At 54.6% G+C, this 20388-nt stretch overlaps 3 protein-coding genes across 3 annotated transcripts in view; all 3 read right to left on the bottom strand.

Annotated features, from left to right (window-relative positions):
• The window catches only part of LOC148671850 (uncharacterized), a 28053-nt gene extending 21635 nt beyond the window's left edge, over positions 1 to 6418 (bottom strand). Inside the window, exons 1-3 of the mRNA XM_088632980.1 lie at positions 6337 to 6418; positions 4117 to 4836; positions 1651 to 3726 (exon numbers count right to left, since the gene is read on the bottom strand). Of these exons, the coding sequence (XP_088489106.1) occupies positions 1651 to 3726; positions 4117 to 4836; positions 6337 to 6370 (2830 nt within the window). The 5' untranslated portion in view covers positions 6371 to 6418. The remainder of the gene's footprint in view (positions 1 to 1650; positions 3727 to 4116; positions 4837 to 6336) is intronic.
• Positions 1 to 10732, bottom strand: part of LOC148671849 (uncharacterized) — a 139636-nt gene extending 128904 nt beyond the window's left edge. The window contains exon 1 of the mRNA XM_088632817.1: positions 10636 to 10732. The gene's annotated coding sequence lies outside the window, so the exon portion shown is untranslated. The remainder of the gene's footprint in view (positions 1 to 10635) is intronic.
• Positions 10733 to 14712: 3980 nt separating this feature from the next.
• LOC148671848 (flotillin-1) overlaps positions 14713 to 20388 on the bottom strand; it is a 33442-nt gene continuing 27766 nt past the window's right edge. Inside the window, exons 12-13 of the mRNA XM_088632787.1 lie at positions 17447 to 17611; positions 14713 to 15382 (exon numbers count right to left, since the gene is read on the bottom strand). Of these exons, the coding sequence (XP_088488913.1) occupies positions 15353 to 15382; positions 17447 to 17611 (195 nt within the window). The 3' untranslated portion in view covers positions 14713 to 15352. The remainder of the gene's footprint in view (positions 15383 to 17446; positions 17612 to 20388) is intronic.

Genomic DNA, 20388 nt, shown 5'->3' with positions numbered 1-20388 from the left:
ATCTGAAGAATCTGTGTTCATTTACTGGCCTCAAGCAACAACAGTCATGCTGCAGTACTGTACTGTTACAGGGGCAGAGTGTAGAAGGACGTTAATTGAAGAAGGAGAGATAATCTCTTCACTCCAGTGAAGAACAGCACTCTAGGAGAGTGTGCAGTCCAGTGCAATCATCCTGCTGGGATTTCACTCTGTTCAGTAATTCTCCATCTCACCCTGTTTGACACAGATTCTACAACAGGCTGCTGCTGTTCAGTCAGACTCGCTGATCTGCAGACAAGCTGTGACGAGTCCTTCAGACTGATGTACAGAAACAGCTCTTGTCTGGGGTTCTAATGATCTGCTGATGGGCTCTTTCACCCACTCCTGTCCTGCTGGACTTCAGAGCTGCCTTTGACACTAACAGATCAACTGAGGAGGCCATCGCCCCTGGTCTACACACTGCCCTCTCACACCTGGACGAGAGAGAAACGTATGTGAGAATGTTGTTGTTGATTACAGCTCAGCATTCAACACCATCGTACCCTCAAGGCTCATCACCAAGCTCCGGGACGATCAGACCTGGACCCACCACACCAACCCCGTAGACAAGACAGCGCCTGTTCTTTCTCCCCAGACTGAAGAAGTTCAGCCTGCCTTCACACATCCTGACCAGCTTCTACAGCTGCACCACTGAGAGCATCCTAACCGGCTGCACCACTGCCTGGTGTGGTAACTGCTCCGCCCACGAGATCAGGGTCCTCCAGAGGGTGGTGACACTGGCTCAGAACACTACCGGCTGCGCTACTGAACACACAGGATATCTACTGTGTTAATGCCTCAAGAAGGCCAGGTCCATCCTCAGGGACCCCAGTCACCCTAAACACAACTTGCTCTCTCTACTACCATCTGGAAAACGGTACTGAAGTATCAGACCAAGACCACCAGGTGTCAGAACAGCTTCTTCCCCCAGGCAGTAAGACTGCTGAACAGCCAACCACAGCAGACACCTGCAGTTACCTCCTTGAACTGACAGGGGGCACTGGCACTCTCAGGACACCTACGAAGAGCACTAAATACCTCCTACCCTGTACCCTACCACTGTCAGGACACCTAAATACCTCCTACCCTGTACCCTACTACTGTCAGGACACCTAAATACCTCCTATCCTGTACCCTACTACTGTCAGGACACCTCAATACCTCCTATCCTTGTGTTACTTCCACACAATCTGTGAATTGCAATTGTGTAATTGCTGTATCCCAATGTTAACCCCTATAAATTCCTGTCCTCCAACTCTTCCATCCCTCTTAACGAGCCTTTAACGAGCTCGCAGATTTCAATGCTGACAGCACCGCTGTGTGCTGTACTGTTCGTGCATCGATCAATAAACCTTGATTGATTGAGTGTTGGTCCGACAGTCTTGAGGAACAGATTACAGAGACTGAGCAGCTGTGTGATGGATTAAATCTCATTTCCCTGAGAGAAAACAGTTAAATTACAGCACAGAGGATTTAAACAGACACAGATCTGTGTGCCACTGTGTTAGTAACGCAGTACAGAGCGGAGCACAGTATGATTTTAATTCCTAACAGGACACAAGATGGTTGAATCTCTCAGTCTGATGACCAGTAAAATGAGTGACTCAGTAATACAGCACCAATCACACTCACTGGCAGGAGGGATGATGTCTTTACTGTTCCTCCTCTTGACAGGCAGTCTGGGCTCCTCTGTCTCTTTCTCCAGCTCCTCTTCCTCCAGTGTCTTTCTCATCTTCTCCTTCAGCTCCTCTTCTCTCCTGCTCCACTCCTCCTCCAACCTCTGTCTGAGCTCCTCTTCTCTCTCTCTCTCCCTTCTTTCATACTTCTGTCTCAGCTCCTCTGTCTCTCTCTGTCTCTCCTCCAACCTCTGTCTCAGCTCCTCCGTCTCTCTCTGTCTCTCCTCCAACCTCTGTCTCAGCTCCTCTGTCTCTCTCTGTCTCTCCTCCTCCCTCTGTCTCAGCTCCTCCATCTCTCTCTGTCTCTCCTCCTCCCTCTGTCTCAGCTCCTCTGTCTCTCTCTGTCTCTCCTCCTCCCTCTGTCTCAGCTCCTCTGTCTCTCTCTGTCTCTCCTCCTCCCTCTGTCTCAGCTCCTCTGTCTCTCTCTGTCTCTCCTCCTCCCTCTGTCTCAGCTCCTCTGTCTCTCTCTGTCTCTCCTCCTCCCTCTGTCTCAGCTCCTCTGTCTCTCTCTGTCTATCCTCCAACCTCTGTCTCAGCTCCTCCGTCTCTCTCTGTCTCTCCTCCTCCCTCTGTCTCACCTCCTCTGTCTCTCTCTGTCTGTCCTCCTCCCTCTGTCTCAGCTCCTCTGTCTCTCTCTGTCTCTCCTCCAACCTCTGTCTCAGCTCCTCCATCTCTCTCAGTCTCTCCTCCTCCAACCTCTGTCTCAGCTCCTCCAACCTCTGTCTCAGCTCCTCCGTCTCTCTCTGTCTCTCCTCCTCCCTCTGTCTCAGTTCCTCCGTCTCTCTCTGTCTCTCCTCCTCCCTCTGTCTCAGCTCCTCTGTCTCTCTCTGTCTCTCCTCCTCCCTCTGTCTCAGCTCCTCCGTCTCTCTCTGTCTCTCCTCCTCCCTCTGTCTCAGCTCCTCTGTCTCTCTCTGTCTCTCCTCCTCCCTCTGTCTCAGCTCCTCTGTCTCTCTCTGTCTCTCCTCCTCCCTCTGTCTCAGCTCCTCTGTCTCTCTCTGTCTCTCCTCCAACCTCTGTCTCAGCTCCTCTGTCTCTCTCTGTCTCTCCTCCTCCCTCTGTCTCAGCTCCTCTGTCTCTCTCTGTCTCTCCTCCTCCCTCTGTCTCAGCTCCTCCGTCTCTCTCTGTCTCTCCTCCTCCCTCTGTCTCAGCTCCTCTGTCTCTCTCTGTCTCTCCTCCTCCAACCTCTGACTCAGCTCCTCTGTCTCTCTCTGTCTCTCCTCCTCCCTCTGTCTCAGCTCCTCTGTCTCTCTCTGTCTCTCCTCCTCCCTCTGTCTCAGCTCCTCCATCTCTCTCGGTCTCTCCTCCTCCCTCTGTCTCAGCTCCTCCATCTCTCTCTGTCTCTCCTCCAACTTCTGTCTCAGCTCCTCTGTCTCTCTCTGTCTGATATATTTCTCCAGTTCAGTGTTTATTTCTTTGATGTCAGTGGTGAAGTACAGCCCATAGTTTCCTGCCACCATGTCCTCTATCTTCTCCAGCAGCTCTGTGACCTGAGTGCGGTCGCCCCTGTTCTTGTTGTTGAGAACATGATACCTGTTCCCACACTTCTCCACCAGATACTGGAGCTCCTTCCCTCCTCTCTCAATGTGCTGCTCAATGGTTGTGTGTGTCAGTCTGTCCCCCCAGGTGAACAGCACTATTGTGTGTCTCCACACTCTCTCACTGAGAAGCTCCAGATGTTCCTCCACTGATCTCCAGTCTGTGTATGAGTCCAGATTAATCTCCAGGAGGAGAGCGTGGGGTCCTGGAGGACACAGAGACACACTGCGCACAACCTCCTGTCTGACAAACTGTGGATCTGCCCTTATTTTAAAATTGGAACCCCAGCCTGGAGTGTCGACCACAGTGATCTGCCTCCCACCTACTTCACCCTGTCTCTTCACACACTCCTGAGGTTCTCCCTCAGTCTCAAACTCCTCTCTGCCCAGGATGGTGTTTCCTGCTGAGCTCTTCCCAGACCATCTCTGGCCCAGCAGCACGATCCTGATCTCTGAGAGACGCTGTGGTGCCTCATGGGAATCAGCCTGTCCCTCCCCTGTCAGAGAGAAAGATCACAGATTATTCCTCTTCAGAAACTCAGCACTGAGATGAGCTGCAGTGAGTGAGGAGTCTCAGCAGAGCTCACAGTGTGACCCAGTGGAGACCTGTTGCTCTACAGGGTAGATACCCCACAAGGGCTCTGTTTCCAACACAGTTGTGAGTCTTTTCCTGCAGAGCCCTGCTGTAGAACTGGGTATCCAGGACATCACATGAAGTTAAAATTTATTACTTATCTCATTAAAAAATGAAAATAAATTATTCATTTCAGAGCTACTCAGACTTCTATCAGAACCTTTAATATAAGATAACATGACCCCATTTAATATCTGTATTAAACTGACTTTACTGAGGTGTGACCCCTATCAGAGAGAGAACATGAACTCACTCTTGGGAAGCAGTTGGGGTCCCAGTGTCGTCTGCAGTAGTTTCTCTATCCTCTGTCTCCTCCTTATTGCCAAAGTCTTGAACTTTTCTTCCATCTCCTGTAAATCCTTTTCCTCAATCTCATAACAACAGTCACTCTTTCCTGCCACCATGTCCTCTATCTTCTCCAGCAGCTCTGTGACCTGAGTGCGGTCACCCCTGTTCTTGTTGTTGAGAACATGATACCTGTTCCCACACTTCTCCACCAGACACTGGAGCTCCTTCCCTCTTTCCTCAATTAGCTGCTCAATGGTTGTGTCTCCCAGTGTGTCCCCCCTGGTGAACAGCACTATTGTGTGTCTCCAGACTCTCTCACTGAGAAGCTCCAGATGTTCCTTTACTGATCTCCAGTCTGTGTATGAGCTCACATTAATCACCAGGAGGAGAGCGTGGGGTCCTGGGGGACACAGAGACACACTGCACACAACCTCCTCTCTGACATTCTGTGGATCAGTTCTCATCCATACTTTCCACCCTGGAGTGTCGACCACAGTGATCTGCCTCCCAGCTACTTCACCCTGTCTCTTCTCACACTCCTTAGTAACTTCCTTAGTGACAAACTCCTCTCTGCCCAGGATGGTGTTTCCTGCTGAGCTCTTCCCAGACCCAAAATCCCCCAGCAGCACGATCCTGATCTCTGAGAGACGCTGTGGTGCCTCATGGGAATCAGCCTGTCCCTCCCCTGTCAGAGAGAAAGATCACAGATTATTTACATTATAATGTTCTCATCACAGATATCTTCACTACTCATCCCATTTAAAATTCACGATAAAAACTTTTCTATATCTTTCCTATTGTCCCTGCCCTGTGAGAGAGGAAAATCACAGATTATTGAGACTATATTTCTGTGTATTCTCTGTGGTATACAAAAATGTTCCGTTAATGTTAGTTAATCAGACACTATTCTTACAACATTCTTATTCTGTATTCTTACAATTTATATAATATATATATATATTTAACTGGTCTCTCAATAGTACATGTTTTTTTTCCATCAGGATTTTGTTTCTTAGAATAATTTAACCTCACTGAAAGGTTAGATTTCTCTCATCTGATAAACAACACAGACATTTTTCCAATGTCTTCCTTGCTCATCTTTACCAAGGGCACCAATACTTCTGGAGGGCCCTGTAGAGTCCCACTAACACTCTGAGTGTCCAGTGGCAGTTCAGACACATATGGGACTCCTGTGTTCAGTATGAACCTTTATACCACCTTATTTTTAGATAAATGTAAAAAACTGTAAAATCATTCAGTCTGTCCCGATTCTTCAGTAGTGAGTCTAAAATGTCACATTTCATAAAGACATGTTTGGGACTCAGCCACCTGGCTGGGAAATCTGTGTTGTATAGTTTCAAACCGCTTAGAAACTATCTACTGTGATCCACACTGAAGAGAACTAGCATGATGTTAGTTTAAAAACAGTGAAACTGACAGGCTGGAGGAACTGAGTCTCTTTAGTCTGAAAGCAGTGTCCCATGAATATAGTGAAGATAGTGAACCATAAATATATACAAAATATTCAACATCCTCAGTGACAGTCAGTCATCATTAAAGACCAGTTAGATATTGACACCTCAGAGTTCCTCAGAATTAACACTGAAACTCAAAGCAACACTAAGACTTAAAATCAGGAGTGGGAGGCTCTACTGTACACAGAGAGGGGTGGGAGAGGGGAACAAGCTGCCCAGTCAGGACAGGAGAACCTGGAATCACTACTAATTATGGGCCAAATAAATTCCTCTGTTGTTCATCTGTACTGATTCCTCTCTGGTATTATCAGCTGTACAATAAACACGGCCCCTGAGCAACAAACAGGAAACGATCATATCTGAGCGTGTCTGAGCATCATGAATACTAACAGTGTGAATCCAATACCATCAGCACACAGTCAGGTTTAACATCAATCATTCTACCTTAAATAAACTTATTATTAAAAGATTTAGTGAATTCCAAAGAGCTTGAGTTCACAGTACCGATCTCTGATCCCCAACAAGAGAAAGTGAAAGTAAAACAGTTCCTGTCTCTCTCCTAGTTCAGACCCTGTGTGTCTGACACACAGAACACACTCTCAGCAGACAGGAAGACACTTCTCCAGCTGCTGCTGTGCTCTGTGACAGAGAAGAGACCCTCAGTGACTCCCTTACCGACACTCTGACAGGCAGAACAAGAGAAAACTCACCAGGGCTGAGCGCTGAGCTCCTACACGCTGCCATCTCTCTCTCTCTCTGTCTCTGTCTCTTCCTGCTGATGTGAGGTGGTGGGTTTCCTGTCCTCGCTGTGACGCTGCTCTGGCGCCACCTCGTGGATTCATAAAGTTAATCACCACCTGAACAGGTTCATCAGTAAGAGCAAAATAAAACACCAGAATACCCAGATCAACTCTTACCAGCATCCTTGGGACACTGGGGTCCACACCCCTACTCTCTCACACAGTGTCCTGATCTGTATTGACCAGCAGTCGGGACACTGGGGTCCACACCCCTACTCTCACACACAGTGTCCTGATCTGTACTGACCAGCAGTCGGGACACTGGGGTCCACACCCCTACTCTCACACACAGTGTCCTGATCTGTACTGACCAGCAGTCGGGACACTGGGGTCCACACCCCTACTCTCACACACAGTGTCCTGATCTGTACTGACCAGCAGTCGGGACACTGGGGTCCACACCCGCCTGGATCTATGAAGTCAATGAGGCGCTGCAGTACTGCACTGTCCCCGCCAGGGGGAGACAAGGCACCAGAAGTCAGAGGCCGGAGCTGAACTGCTTCAGGAGACAGACAAATCGGGGAAACAGCAGGCCAGAGAGAGCAGGAGAGCAGACAGGAGTCAGACAGTAGATAACGGACCTGAGCAGCTCATCGGCTTGTTCGCCCCTCCCCCAGCTCTGTCTGGAGAGAAGCCAGGGTATCGGCTTGTTCCCCCCTCCCATCCCTCTCTGTGTACAGTAGAGCCTCCTGTCCTGACTGGAGGAGCTCACCCAGCTGTGTCTGGAGAGAAGCCAGGGTATCAGCTTGTTCCCCCCTCCCACCCCTCTCTGTGTACAGTAGAGCCCCCTGTCCTGACTGGAGGAGCTCACCCAGCTGTGTCTGGAGAGAAGCCAGGGTATCAGCTTGTTCCCCCCTCCCACCCCTCTCTGTGTACAGTAGAGCCCCCTGTCCTGACTGGAGCAGCTCACCCAGCTGTGTCTGGAGAGAAGCCAGGGTCTCAGCTTCAACAACACACCTGGGCAGCTTGTCCCCCACCCCTACCCCTCTCTGCGTACAGACCCCCTCTTAAACGCAGGTGCCTGAGCGCAGATTGACCCCGACCTCCCCCCCCCCTTGTCTGAGCCGCCCCACCAGAGCCCGTGACGGTCTGGGGCCGAGTACAGTTTGAGGACAATCTCCTCTCTTCCACCAGCTCCTCCAACGCAGACTCTCAGTCGGCTCTTCTGCAGCGTCAATCCCTCCCCAGAACAAACACAAACCACACCGCTGCTTCTCCGTTTTTATTCATCTGTTCACAGAACATACAGAGACCGGGGGCTCCCTCCCTCACGAGGAACCCCAGGCCACGGCCAGGCGGAGAAAGGAGAGCGATCCGGTGGGGTCTGGGGATTTCGGACCAAGGGGCGGTCTGTCTTAGTCCTCTGGGCGTTACTGTGGCGAAATACTCCCTCCTGTCCTGCTTTTAAGGTCGAATTTCCTTTTTCATTGAAATAAATAAATTCTCTTTTTTTTAAAGCGTTTTGTCGAAATAAAGACTTAGGAAACACAAAGACCTCAGTCGGTTTCAGGAGCGTGGGTGTTGTTGTTCTTGTGGGGGTGGGAGAAGGGAGTGAAACACAGATCGTTCCCCGCCCACCCCACGATCATTTCACTCACTGTCATCGACCGATCGATTATACAACGACAAATCATGGAGAACCGTTCCAGTTCCTCACGGTGAAGGAAGAGTAGCACCACCTCCGCTCTCACTGAAATACTCTCCATCAATAAGACGCACGAGTCTCTCCGTCAATAAGATAGATAAATAAATAAGCCACGCAGGAAATCAATCAATAAACAAACAGAGCGATAAGGCGGCACGGGCGTCTCCACCCACGAGTCCCGGACTCCCCTCTCCGGGCGGCAGCGGTCCGGGTCCGAGCTCGGGTCCGGCTGGCCGGTATGGGTATCGGTATCGGGCCGGTCTCGAGGGCCTCTCCCGTCACGGTCGGACTCCACCCAGAAGGGGGGCGGGGGGGGGGGGTTACAGGTCACAGGTCACAGGTCACAGGTCACAGGTCGGAGCTGCTGCTGAGGTACTGAGAGACGCCGACCAGGAGCAGCACCTCCACGGTCTTCGTCGCCTCGGCCACCGCCCCCTCTTCCTCCCCAGCCAGGAGGGGCGATGGCGGTGGGGGTGGGTGGGGCAACAGCAGCCCCGGCCCTTCCTCCTGCCCCTCGGGGGGGCAGCTGGCGGCGGGCAGCGCCGGATCACACCCGGGCTCCTCAGAGGCGTAGATCTGGAGACACAGCGCGGCCACCAGCAGCAGGAGCAGCCGCTGAGTGGAGCCGGGGGGCTTGGCCGCCGGGGGGCGCTTCTGCACCTGGGGGAGAGAGAGAGAGGTCAGGGTCAGGGGGTCACACTCTCTGGGGTTCGGGCTGCATGATATTAATAATAATAATACACTTCTATAGCTCTTTCCTGGACACTGAACTCAGAGCTCTTTACAGGTCATGGGGATCCCACTACCACCACCAGTGTGCAGCTCTTGACAGGTCATGGGGATCCCACTACCGCCACCAGTGTGAGCTCTTTACGGGTCCTGGGGATCCCACTACCGCCACCAGTGTGCAGCCCCACCTGGGTGATGCTCCAGTCCTCTCCCCACATACCAGCTCTCAGTGGGGAGGAGAGCAGAGGGATGGAGCCAGTTCAGAGAGGGGGGTTATTAGGAGGCCATGATGGGTAAAGACCAGGGGGGTAATTTGGCCAGGACACCGGGGTGACACCCCTACTCTTCTCGAGAGACACCCTGGGATTGTTAATGACCACAGAGAGTCAGGACCTCGGTTTGACGTCTCATCCGCAGGACGGCGCCTGTTTACAGTCCAGTGTCCCCGTCACTATACTGGGGCATCAGGACCCACACAGACCGCAGGGTGAGAGCGCCCCCTGCCCCCTGCAGCAGCCTCAGTGTTTTCCCAGGAGTCTCCCCTCCAGGTACTGGCCAGGCTCACCCCTGCTGGGCTCCAGTGGGGCTGTTTCAGTGTCACACTTCAAAAAGAACAATGAAAAGCAGGCAGGAGACACACCTGCACCCACATAAAAACAGCTAAGAATTGTTTGGGTTGATGATCTCAAATACTTAAATGTACAGGATATAGTATTAGTCCCCACTAGCAAGGCTTGGTAAAATCAGACTGCACTAGATGAGGTAACCAGATAAAATTCAGTTTTAATATAAACTATGGTTAAAAGATACCTTTCACACAACAGCACTCAGAGATTGATGAATTACTCCCATATAGCTCACTGAATAAAAATCTCTACTCTACAGCGAGGTGATAAGAAGTTAGAATCTTGGCAGTGCTACTCATTGACTGTGGCTTAGCTGACACTGCCAAATTGATCAGGTGGATGTACAGACAAAGGTTTGGGCTTTTTGTACATAGCAGTTGAAGTAAGAGACAAGATGTAAAAAGGGTTAATAACTTAAGTCAGTTCTGCCTGAAAATTAGACTTCTAAGCAACAGGGGTTTATTGCAGACAAGGGGGTTAACTGATAAGGATTCCAGATGCGAGCAAGGAACCCCCCTGGGGGCGTAATCTTAAACTGACCATTTGGCCAGGGTCTCTTAACTAGCCAAATACCATGACCCCCTCTTTACCATAACACCGAATGAAGTCCGAAGCAGCAAGGAAGGACTTTTAACCAAAAAGTTTGTACCGGCACATCGAACAAGACTTCGGTTTTGTTGTTTCTTGCGGGAAACAAGACTTCGGCTTTGTTGTTCCTTGCACGCAATAAACTCATCTGTTTAACTTCGTCTCGGGATCCAGAACCTTATTCTTTCTGTTACAACACAGTGTACAAAGGTTGGGAAAAGCTCGCAAGGGCTTTTTGTACATAGCAGTGTTTCAAGTGGCCGTTTCCAGACCAGACCAGCATAAGCATGAGTCCCGCCAACCCTCTGGATCTGTACACTTGGTGGGTCACACTGGTAGTTTGGTAGAAGGCCCATAAGGGGCAGTATCCTTGTTTCCAATTCCAGGTCATTACACATGGCACCACACCGGCGAGCCGGTACTCACCGCGATGGGGTACAGCGCGCGGCTTTTGTACATAGCAGCGATTCATGTGGCCGTTTCCAGACCAGACCACCATAAGCATGAGTCCCGCCAACCCTCTGGATCTGTACACTTGGTGGGTCACACTGGTAGGGCAGCATCCTTGTTTCCAATTCCAGGTCATTACACACGGCACCACACAGGCGAGCCGGTACTCACCGCGTCGGGGTACAGCGCGCGGCGGGCTGGCCGGGGCGCCCCCAGCGCGCGCAGGGACAGCGGGCGGCTCGCGGGGACTGGGAGGGGCTCGAAGGTGAAGACGTGAAATCGCGTGGTCGTCCAGCGTCCGGGGAAGCAGCCGCAGTCTGAGGAGCGGGAGGCGCCCAAAGTCCTGTTTATACCCCCCCCAGGAGGAAGAGGAGGGGGGGGGCGCGCGGTTGTGCGAATTTCCACCGACTCACTGCTGCCGCGTGGTGCTCGAGGTTTCAGAGAACTGTGTTTGTTTCTAGGAAAAAACAGGCCGCTGCTCCCCGGGAGGAACCACTGATAATAATAATACTACTGATAACAATAGTACTACTACTAACACTACTAATACTACTGATAACAACAGTACTACTACTAACACTAATAATACTACTGATAACAATAGTACTACTACTAACACTAATACTACCACTGATAACAATAGTACTACTACTAACACTAATACTACTAATACTAACAATAGTACTACTACTAATACTAATGATACTACTACTGATAACAACAGTACTACTACTAACACTAATACTACTACTGCTAACAACAGTACTACAACTAACACTAATACTACTACTACTAACAATAGTACTACTACTAATACTAATGATACTACTACTGATAACAACAGTACTACTACTAACACTAATACTACTACTGCTAACAACAGTACTACTACTAACACTAATACTACTACTACTAACAATAGTACTACTACTAATACTAATAATACTACTACTGATAACAACAGTACTACTACTAACACTAATAATACTACCACTGATAACAACAGTACTACTACTAACACTAATAATACTACAGCTGATAACAACAGTACTATTACTAACACTAATACTACTACTGATAACAATTGTACTACTACTAACACTAATAATACTACTGATAACAATAGTACAATAGTGTGATCACACACTGAACACAGTACTGTCCCACTGTGATTACTCACTGAACACAATACTGTGCCACCGTGATATCTCACACAAATCAGGCTCTCAGATTGTACCAGATTACCCTGATCTCACTGGGCTGTACTGCACTGTCCTGTGTTTTTACTCCAATCTCACTGGGCTCTACTGCGCTGTCCTGTGCTTTTACCCCAATCTCACTGGGCTGTACTGTGCTGTCCTGTGTTTTTACCCTGATCTCACTGGGCTGTACTGCGCTGTCCTGTGTTTTTACCCTGATCCCACTGCACTGTCCTGTGTTTTGACGCTTTATTGATCTCTGTACATGGAAAAACGAAAAAAAGCGTTTGTGTGTGAGTGCTTGTGAGACGGAGTATAAGATTAGAGAAATTAGATCCTAATTAGGGATTAGAGAAACATTCTTCCCTAAATTCAGAAATCTAATCCCAGAATTCCCACACCTGCCAGAATCACAACGGGTCCCAAATCTACTGGGAGAGGGAGGAGGGAACTCAGTTGAACTGGCAGCCCAGTATGTGATCTCCTGTCCCAGCCTGAGGAACAGTGAGCCTGTCTCTCAATAATAACACAGTGTGTGATCTTCTGTCCCAGCCTGAAGAACAGACAGAGAGCCTGTCTCTCAATAATAATAATAATACAGTGTGTGATCTCCTGTCCCAGCCTGAGGAACAGTGAGCCTGTCTCTCAATAATAATAATAATACAGTGTGTGATCTCCTGTCCCAGCCTGAGGAACAGACAGTGAACCTGTCTCTCAATGATAATACAGTGTGTGAACTCCTGTCCCACCTGAGGAACAATGAGCCTATCTTTCAATAATAATAATTATAATCCAGTGTGTGATCTCCTGTCCCAGCCTGAGGAACAGACAGTGAGCATGTCTCTCAATAATAATAATACAGTGTGTGATCTCCTGTCCCAGTCTGAGGAACAGACAGTGAGCCTGTCTCTCAATAATAATAATAATACAGTGTGACCTCCTGTCCCAGCCTGTGGAACAGACAATGAGCCCGTCTCTCAATAATAATAATACAGTGTGTGATCTCCTGTCCCAGCCTGAGGAACAGACAGTGAGCCTGTCTCTCAATAATAATAATACAGTGTGTGATCTCCTGTCCCAGCCTGAGGAACAGACAGTGAGCCTGTCTCTCAATAATAATAATACAGTGTGTGATCTCCTGTCCCAGCCTGAGGAACAGTGAGTCTGTCTCTCAATAATAATAATACAGTGTGTGATCTCCTGTCCCAGCCTGGGGAACAGACAGTGAGCCTGTCTCTCAATAATAATAATACAGTGTGTGATCTCCTGTCCCAGCCTTAGGAACAGTGAGCCTGTCTCTCAATAATAATAATACAGTGTGTGATCTCCTGTCCCAGCCTGAGGAACAGACAGTGAGCCTGTCTCTCAATAATAATAATACAGTGTGTGATCTCCTGTCCCAGCCTGAGGAACAGTGAGTCTGTCTCCCAATAATAATAATACAGTGTGTGATCTCCTGTCACAGCCTGAGGAACAGTGAACCTGTCTCTCAATAATAATAATACAGTGTGTGATCTCCTGAGGAACAGTGAACCTGTCTCTCAATATTAATAATACAGTGTGTGATCTCCTGTCCCAGCCTGAGGAACAGACAGTGAGCCTGTCTCCCAATAATAATAATCCAGTGTGTGATCTCCTGAGGAACAGTGAACCTGTCTCTCAATAATAATAATACAGTGTGTGATCTCCTGTCACAGCCTGAGGAACAGTGAGTCTGTCTCCCAATAATGCTCCAGCTGCCTACAGTCTATGTCAATATTGTATGACATCTCTGTTGTAAATGTCTGTAGATTTTATATTATTTTATTTTTTGTTTTGTGCTAATTTGATTATTTTTATCTGCTTTGGCAACACTGATTGTACCCATCGGTCATGCTAATAAAGCACCTTGAATTGAATTGAGCTAAGTATAAGAGATATATATATATATCTGATTATATATAAGAGAGAGAAGGTGTTTCTACAGCAGCAGAGCTGGTGTCGAGACAGACGGAGGACACTGGAGATCATGAAACAGGGGGCCTGCAGGATTGTCGCAGGTGGAAGTTGCTTCACTTGAACGACAGCGGGACGACCCGTGACCTTCCAACTCCACTTTCACGGAGCGCACTTGCCCCAGCAGCAGGTCAGCGTGAAGAGGGCAGGCCCGTCCCAGGCTCGGGCCCCGGCCTCCCCCCCTCGCCGACCGCATCTCACATCCTGCTGGGGGAGGGTGTGACTCGGCTTCTGGAGGAAGCCTCTGGTGTGGCGTGTGCGTCAGGCTGGCTGGCTGAGGCGGAAGTGCGTTGTGGGTTCGCATCTTAACGAGGGCACCGGCCAATCGCGGCGTGGTGCAGGGAGGAGGGGGTGGGGCTTGGGCCCCCACAGGGAGGGACACACGCGTGTGATCTGCACCTGTGGTGGGACGACAAGAGGCCGACACACACACACACACACACACACACACACACACAGCAGAGCAGCTTCAACAACAGGGCTGGGCAGCTTGTTCCCCCCTCCCGCCCCTCTCTGTGTACAGTAGAGCCTCCTGTCCTGACTGGAGGAGCTCACCCAGCTGTGTCTGGAGAGAAGCCAGGGTATCAGCTTGTTCCCCCCTCCCGCCCCTCTCTGTGTACAGTAGAGCCTCCTGTCCTGACTGGAGGAGCTCACCCAGCTGTGTCTGGAGAGAAGCCAGGGTATCAGCTTGTTACCCCCTCCCACCCCTCTCTGTGTACAGTAGAGCCCCCTGTCCTGACTGGAGGAGCTCACCCAGCTGTGTCTGGAGAGAAGCCAGGGTATCGGCTTGTTCCCCCCTCCCGCCCCTCTCTGTGTACAGTAGAGCCCCCTGTCCTGACTGGAGGAGCTCACCCAGCTGTGTCTGGAGAGAAGCCAGGGTATCGGCTTGTTCCCCCCTCCCGCCCCTCTCTGTGTACAGTAGAGCCCCCTGTCCTGACTGGAGGAGCTCACCCAGCTGTGTCTGGAGAGAAGCCAGGGTATCGGCTTGTTCCCCCCTCCCACCCCCCTCTGTGTACAGAAGACCCCCCCGCTGACACAATAAGACGACAACAGATCGAGTAACTGTGTATATATATTCTCACAAGGTATATTCATCACATTCCTCAGTAACAAAGTGGACGAAGACAGAGGTTCGCAGTAACACTAACACACAGAGAACAGGGGTCAGGCACAGGACGAAGCTACATGTTCGAACCTACAGCAATCACAGGGGTCTGGGGAGCTCGACTACGGGACAGCGTCCCAGCATGCAGTGCTGCTGCGCCCCCCCCCAGCAGGAGAGGCGCAGGCATAAGAAACACTTGAGAACGAGGGGTCTGTAGAAATCAGGCACCAGTGAGAGAGGAGAGAGGAGAGAGGAGAGAGGAGAGAGGAGAGAGGACAGTCTGCAGCCCCGTCCCACGGCAAGCCCAAGGTCACGGGTCCACAACCGGGGGTCCCCTAGACGCCCCCAAAACCGACCCCCAGCGAGACAGGAAAGATACTTCATGTGTGAGCGGGCTGCGGACTGGCTCAGCTGCAGGGACAGGCGATTCGGGATGGGGGTCACGGTCAGGACAGGTCGGGGGTCAGTGCAGTGAGGGGGACTGTGGGATAGGCTGCCCCCCACCCACCGCGTTCCAACAGCAGCGTCAGAGAGGGTCGGAGGTCCGGAGGTTCTGTTGGGCTGGGCCGGGCCGGGCTGGGCCTGCCCATTAGCCCATGCGGGTGGGCTTCCCAGTCACCTGTATCAGGAGAGAAGAGAGAGAGAGACTGTCACACCTGGAGGGGATCAGACTGCTGCACTGTCACACCTGGAGCGGATCAGACTGCTGCGCACTGGGAGTCTGACAGCACTGTCACACCTGGAGCGGATCAGACTGCTGCGCACTGGGAGTCTGACTGACAGCACTGTCACACCTGGAGCGGATCAGACTGCTGCGCACTGGGAGTCTGACAGCACTGTCACACCTGGAGCGGATCAGACTGCTGCGCACTGGGAGTCTGACAGCACTGTCACACCTGGAGCGGATCAGTCTGCTGCGCACTGGGAGTCTGACTGACAGAACTGTCACACCTGGAGCGGATCAGACTGCTGCGCACTGGGAGTCTGACTGACAGCACTGTCACACCTGGAGCGGATCAGACTGCTGCGCACTGGGAGTCTGACAGCACTGTCACACCTGGAGCGGATCAGACTGCTGCGCACTGGGAGTCTGACTGCACTGTCACACCTGGAGCGGATCAGACTGCTGCGCACTGGGAGTCTGACAGCACTGTCACAACTGGAGCGGATCAGACTGCTGCACACTGGGAGTCTGACAGCACTGTCACACCTGGAGTGGATCAGACTGCTGCGCACTGGGAGTCTGACTGCACTGTCACACCTGGAGCGGATCAGACTGCTGCGCACTGGGAGTCTGACTGACAGCACTGTCACACCTGGAGCGGATCAGACTGCTGCGCACTGGGAGTCTGACTGACAGCACTGTCACACCTGGAGCGGATCAGACTGCTGCGCACTGGGGGTCTGACTGACAGCACTGTCACACCTGGAGTGGATCAGACTGCTGTGCACTGGGAGTCTGACAGCACTGTCACACCTGGAGCGGATCAGACTGCTTGGCACTGGGAGTCTGACAGCACTGTCACACCTGGAGCGGATCAGACTGCTGCGCACTGGGAGTCTGACTGACTGCACTGTCACACCTGGAGCGGATCAGACTGCTGCGCACTGGGAGTCTGACTGACAGCACTGTCACACCTGGAGCGGATCAGACTGCTGCGCACTGGGAGTCTGACAGCACTGTCACACCTGGAGCGGATCAGACTGCTGCGCACTGGGAGTCTGACTGACAGCACTGTCACACCTGGAGCGGATCAGACTGCTGCGCACTGGGAGTCTGACTGACAGCACTGTCACACCTGGAGCGGATCAGACTGCTGCGCACTGGGAGTCTGACTGACAGCACTGTCACACCTGGAGCGGATCAGACTGCTGCGCACTGGGAGTCTGACTGACAGCACTGTCACACCTGGAGCGGATCAGACTGCTGCGCACTGGGAGTCTGACAGCACTGTCACACCTGGAGCGGATCAGACTGCTGCGCACTGGGAGTCTGACTGACAGCACTGTCACACCTGGAGCGGATCAGACTGCTGCGCACTGGGAGTCTGACTGCACTGTCACACCTGGAGCGGATCAGACTGCTGCGCACTGGGAGTCTGACTGACAGCACTGTCACACCTGGAGCGGATCAGACTGCTGCGCACTGGGAGTCTGACTGACAGCACTGTCACACCTGGAGCGGATCAGACTGCTGCGCACTGGGAGTCTGACAGCACTGTCACACCTGGAGCGGATCAGACTGCTGCACACTGGGAGTCTGACTGACAGCACTGTCACACCTGGAGCGGATCAGACTGCTGCGCACTGGGAGTCTGACTGACAGCACTGTCACACCTGGAGTGGATCAGACTGCTGCACACTGGGAGTCTGACTGACAGCACTGTCACACCTGGAGTGGATCAGACTGCTGCACACTGGGAGTCTGACTGACAGCACTGTCACACCTGGAGCGGATCAGACTGCTGCGCACTGGGAGTCTGACTGACAGCACTGTCACACCTGGAGCGGACCAGACTGCTGCGCACTGGGAGTCTGACTGACAGCACTGTCACACCTGGAGCGGATCAGACTGCTGCGCACTGGGAGTCTGACAGCCCTGTCACACCTGGAGCGGATCAGACTGGTGCACTGACACACCTGGAGGCGGTCAGACCTGTGCGCCCCCTGCTGGCCTGCGTACCTGCACGATGTTGACCCCGGTCAGCCTCTCGATGGTCTCGGGCAGCCTGGTCATGATGTCCAGCACCTCCCCGGTCAGCTTGCTGGCCCCCACGTCCCCGCCGCCGCTGGACACCATGGTGATCTTCTGGGTCTTGGACAGCGGCTTGGTGATCTCCTCCGCCATCTGCAGGCGGGAGGGGGAACTGGGTCAGTCTGCGTCCTGCACCGGGGGAGAGCCCAGCCCCCCGCCTGCCCCCTGAACTGAGCCCAGCCACCCACCTGCCCCCTGAACTGAGCCCAACCTCCTGCCTGCCCCCTGAACTGAGCCCAGCACCCCGCCTGCCCCCTGAACTGAGCCCAACCTCCTGTCTGCCCCCTGAACTGAGCCCAACCTCCTGTCTGCCCCCTGAACTGAGCCCAGCCCCCCGTCTGCCCCCCGCCTGCCCCCTGAACTGAGCCCAGCCCCCCGCCTGCCCCCTGACCTGAGCCCAGCCCCCGGCCTGCCCCCTGAACTGAGCCCGGCCCCCCATCTGCCCCCTGACCTGAGCCTGGTCCCCCAGCCTGCCGCCTGACCTGAGCCCAACCTCCTGTCTGCCCCCTGAACTGAGCCCAACCTCCTGTCTGCCCCCTGAACTGAGCCCAGCCCCCCGTCTGCCCCCCGCCTGCCCCCTGAACTGAGCCCAACCTCCTGTCTGCCCCCTGAACTGAGCCCAACCTCCTGTCTGCCCCCTGACTTGAGCCCAGCCCCCCGCCTGCCCCCTGAACTGAGCCCAACCTCCTGTCTGCCCCCTGAACTGAGCCCAACCTCCTGTCTGCCCCCTGAACTGAGCCCGGCCCCCCGCCTGCCCCCTGAACTGAGCCCAGCCCCCCGCCTCCCCCCTGAACTGAGCCCAGCCCCCCGCCTGCCCCCTGAACTGAACACCATCTTCCCCCCCTCACCAGGGGCAGTTTCTCCAGCAGCATGTCCCCCATCGCCCCTCCCCCCTCTCCTGCCCCCTGCCCCCCCTCACCAGGGGCAGTTTCTCCAGCGGCATGTCCCCCATCGCCCCTCCCCCCTCTCCTGCCCCCTGCCCCCCCTCACCAGGGGCAGTTTCTCCAGCAGCATGTCCCCCATCGCCCCTCCCCCCTCTCCTGCCCCCTGCCCCCCCTCACCAGGGGCAGTTTCTCCAGCGGCATGCCCCCCATCGCCCCTCCCCCCTCTCCTGCCCCCTGCCCCCCCTCACCAGGGGCAGTTTCTCCAGCGGCATGTCCCCCATCGCCCCTCCCCCCTCTCCTGCCCCCTGCCCCCCCTCACCAGGGGCAGTTTCTCCAGCGGCATGTCCCCCATCGCCCCTCCCCCCTCTCCTGCCCCCTGCCCCCCCTCACCAGGGGCAGTTTCTCCAGCGGCATGTCCCCCATCGCCCCTCCCCCCTGCCCCCTGCCCCCTGCCCCCCCTCACCAGGGGCAGTTTCTCCAGCGGCATGTCCCCCATCGCCCCTCCCCCCTCTCCTGCCCCCTGCCCCCCCTCACCAGGGGCAGTTTCTCCAGCGGCATGTCCCCCATCGCCCCTCCCCCCTGCCCCCTGCCCCCTGCCCCCCCTCACCAGGGGCAGTTTCTCCAGCGGCATGTCCCCCATCGCCCCTCCCCCCTCTCCTGCCCCCTGCCCCCCCTCACCAGGGGCAGTTTCTCCAGCGGCATGTCCACCATCGCCCCTCCCCCCTCTCCTGCCCCCTGCCCCCCCTCACCAGGGGCAGTTTCTCCAGCGGCATGTCCCCCATCGCCCCTCCCCCCTGCCCCCTGCCCCCTGCCCCCCCTCACCAGGGGCAGTTTCTCCAGCGGCATGTCCCCCATCGCCCCTCCCCCCTGCCCCCTGCCCCCTGCCCCCCCTCACCAGGGGCAGTTTCTCCAGCGGCATGTCCCCCATCGCCCCTCCCCCCTGCCCCCTGCCCCCTGCCCCCCCTCACCAGGGGCAGTTTCTCCAGCGGCATGTCCCCCATCGCCCCTCCCCCCTCTCCTGCCCCCTGCCCCCCCTCACCAGGGGCAGTTTCTCCAGCGGCATGTCCACCATCGCCCCTCCCCCCTCTCCTGCCCCCTGCCCCCCCTCACCAGGGGCAGTTTCTCCAGCGGCATGTCCCCCATCGCCCCTCCCCCCTCTCCTGCCCCCTGCCCCCCCCTCACCAGGGGCAGTTTCTCCAGCAGCATGTCCCCCATCGCCCCTCCCCCCTCTCCTGCCCCCTGCCCCCCCTCACCAGGGGCAGTTTCTCCAGCGGCATGTCCCCCATCGCCCCTCCCCCCTCTCCTGCCCCCTGCCCCCCCTCACCAGGGGCAGTTTCTCCAGCGGCATGTCCCCCATCGCCCCTCCCCCCTCTCCTGCCCCCTGCCCCCCCTCACCAGGGGCAGTTTCTCCAGCGGCATGCCCCCCATCGCCCCTCCCCCCTCTCCTGCCCCCTGCCCCCCCTCACCAGGGGCAGTTTCTCCAGCGGCATGTCCCCCATCGCCCCTCCCCCCTCTCCTGCCCCCTGCCCCCCCTCACCAGGGGCAGTTTCTCCAGCAGCATGTCCCCCATCGCCCCTCCCCCCTCTCCTGCCCCCTGCCCCCCCTCACCAGGGGCAGTTTCTCCAGCGGCATGTCCACCATCGCCCCTCCCCCCTCTCCTGCCCCCTGCCCCCCCTCACCAGGGGCAGTTTCTCCAGCAGCATGTCCCCCATCGCCCCTCCCCCCTCTCCTGCCCCCTGCCCCCCCTCACCAGGGGCAGTTTCTCCAGCGGCATGTCCCCCATCGCCCCTCCCCCCTCTCCTGCCCCCTGCCCCCCCTCACCAGGGGCAGTTTCTCCAGCAGCATGTCCCCCATCGCCCCTCCCCCCTCTCCTGCCCCCTGCCCCCCCTCACCAGGGGCAGTTTCTCCAGCGGCATGTCCCCCATCGCCCCTCCCCCCTCTCCTGCCCCCTGCCCCCCCTCACCAGGGGCAGTTTCTCCAGCGGCA

Source organism: Lepisosteus platostomus, chromosome 5 (genome assembly GCF_059453375.1).
Source record: "Lepisosteus platostomus isolate fLepPlt1 chromosome 5, fLepPlt1.hap1, whole genome shotgun sequence".
Classification (NCBI taxonomy): Eukaryota; Metazoa; Chordata; class Actinopteri; order Semionotiformes; family Lepisosteidae; genus Lepisosteus; species Lepisosteus platostomus.
Note: the sequence above shows the minus strand (reverse complement) of the source record. Positions and strands in the feature narration are given on the sequence as shown.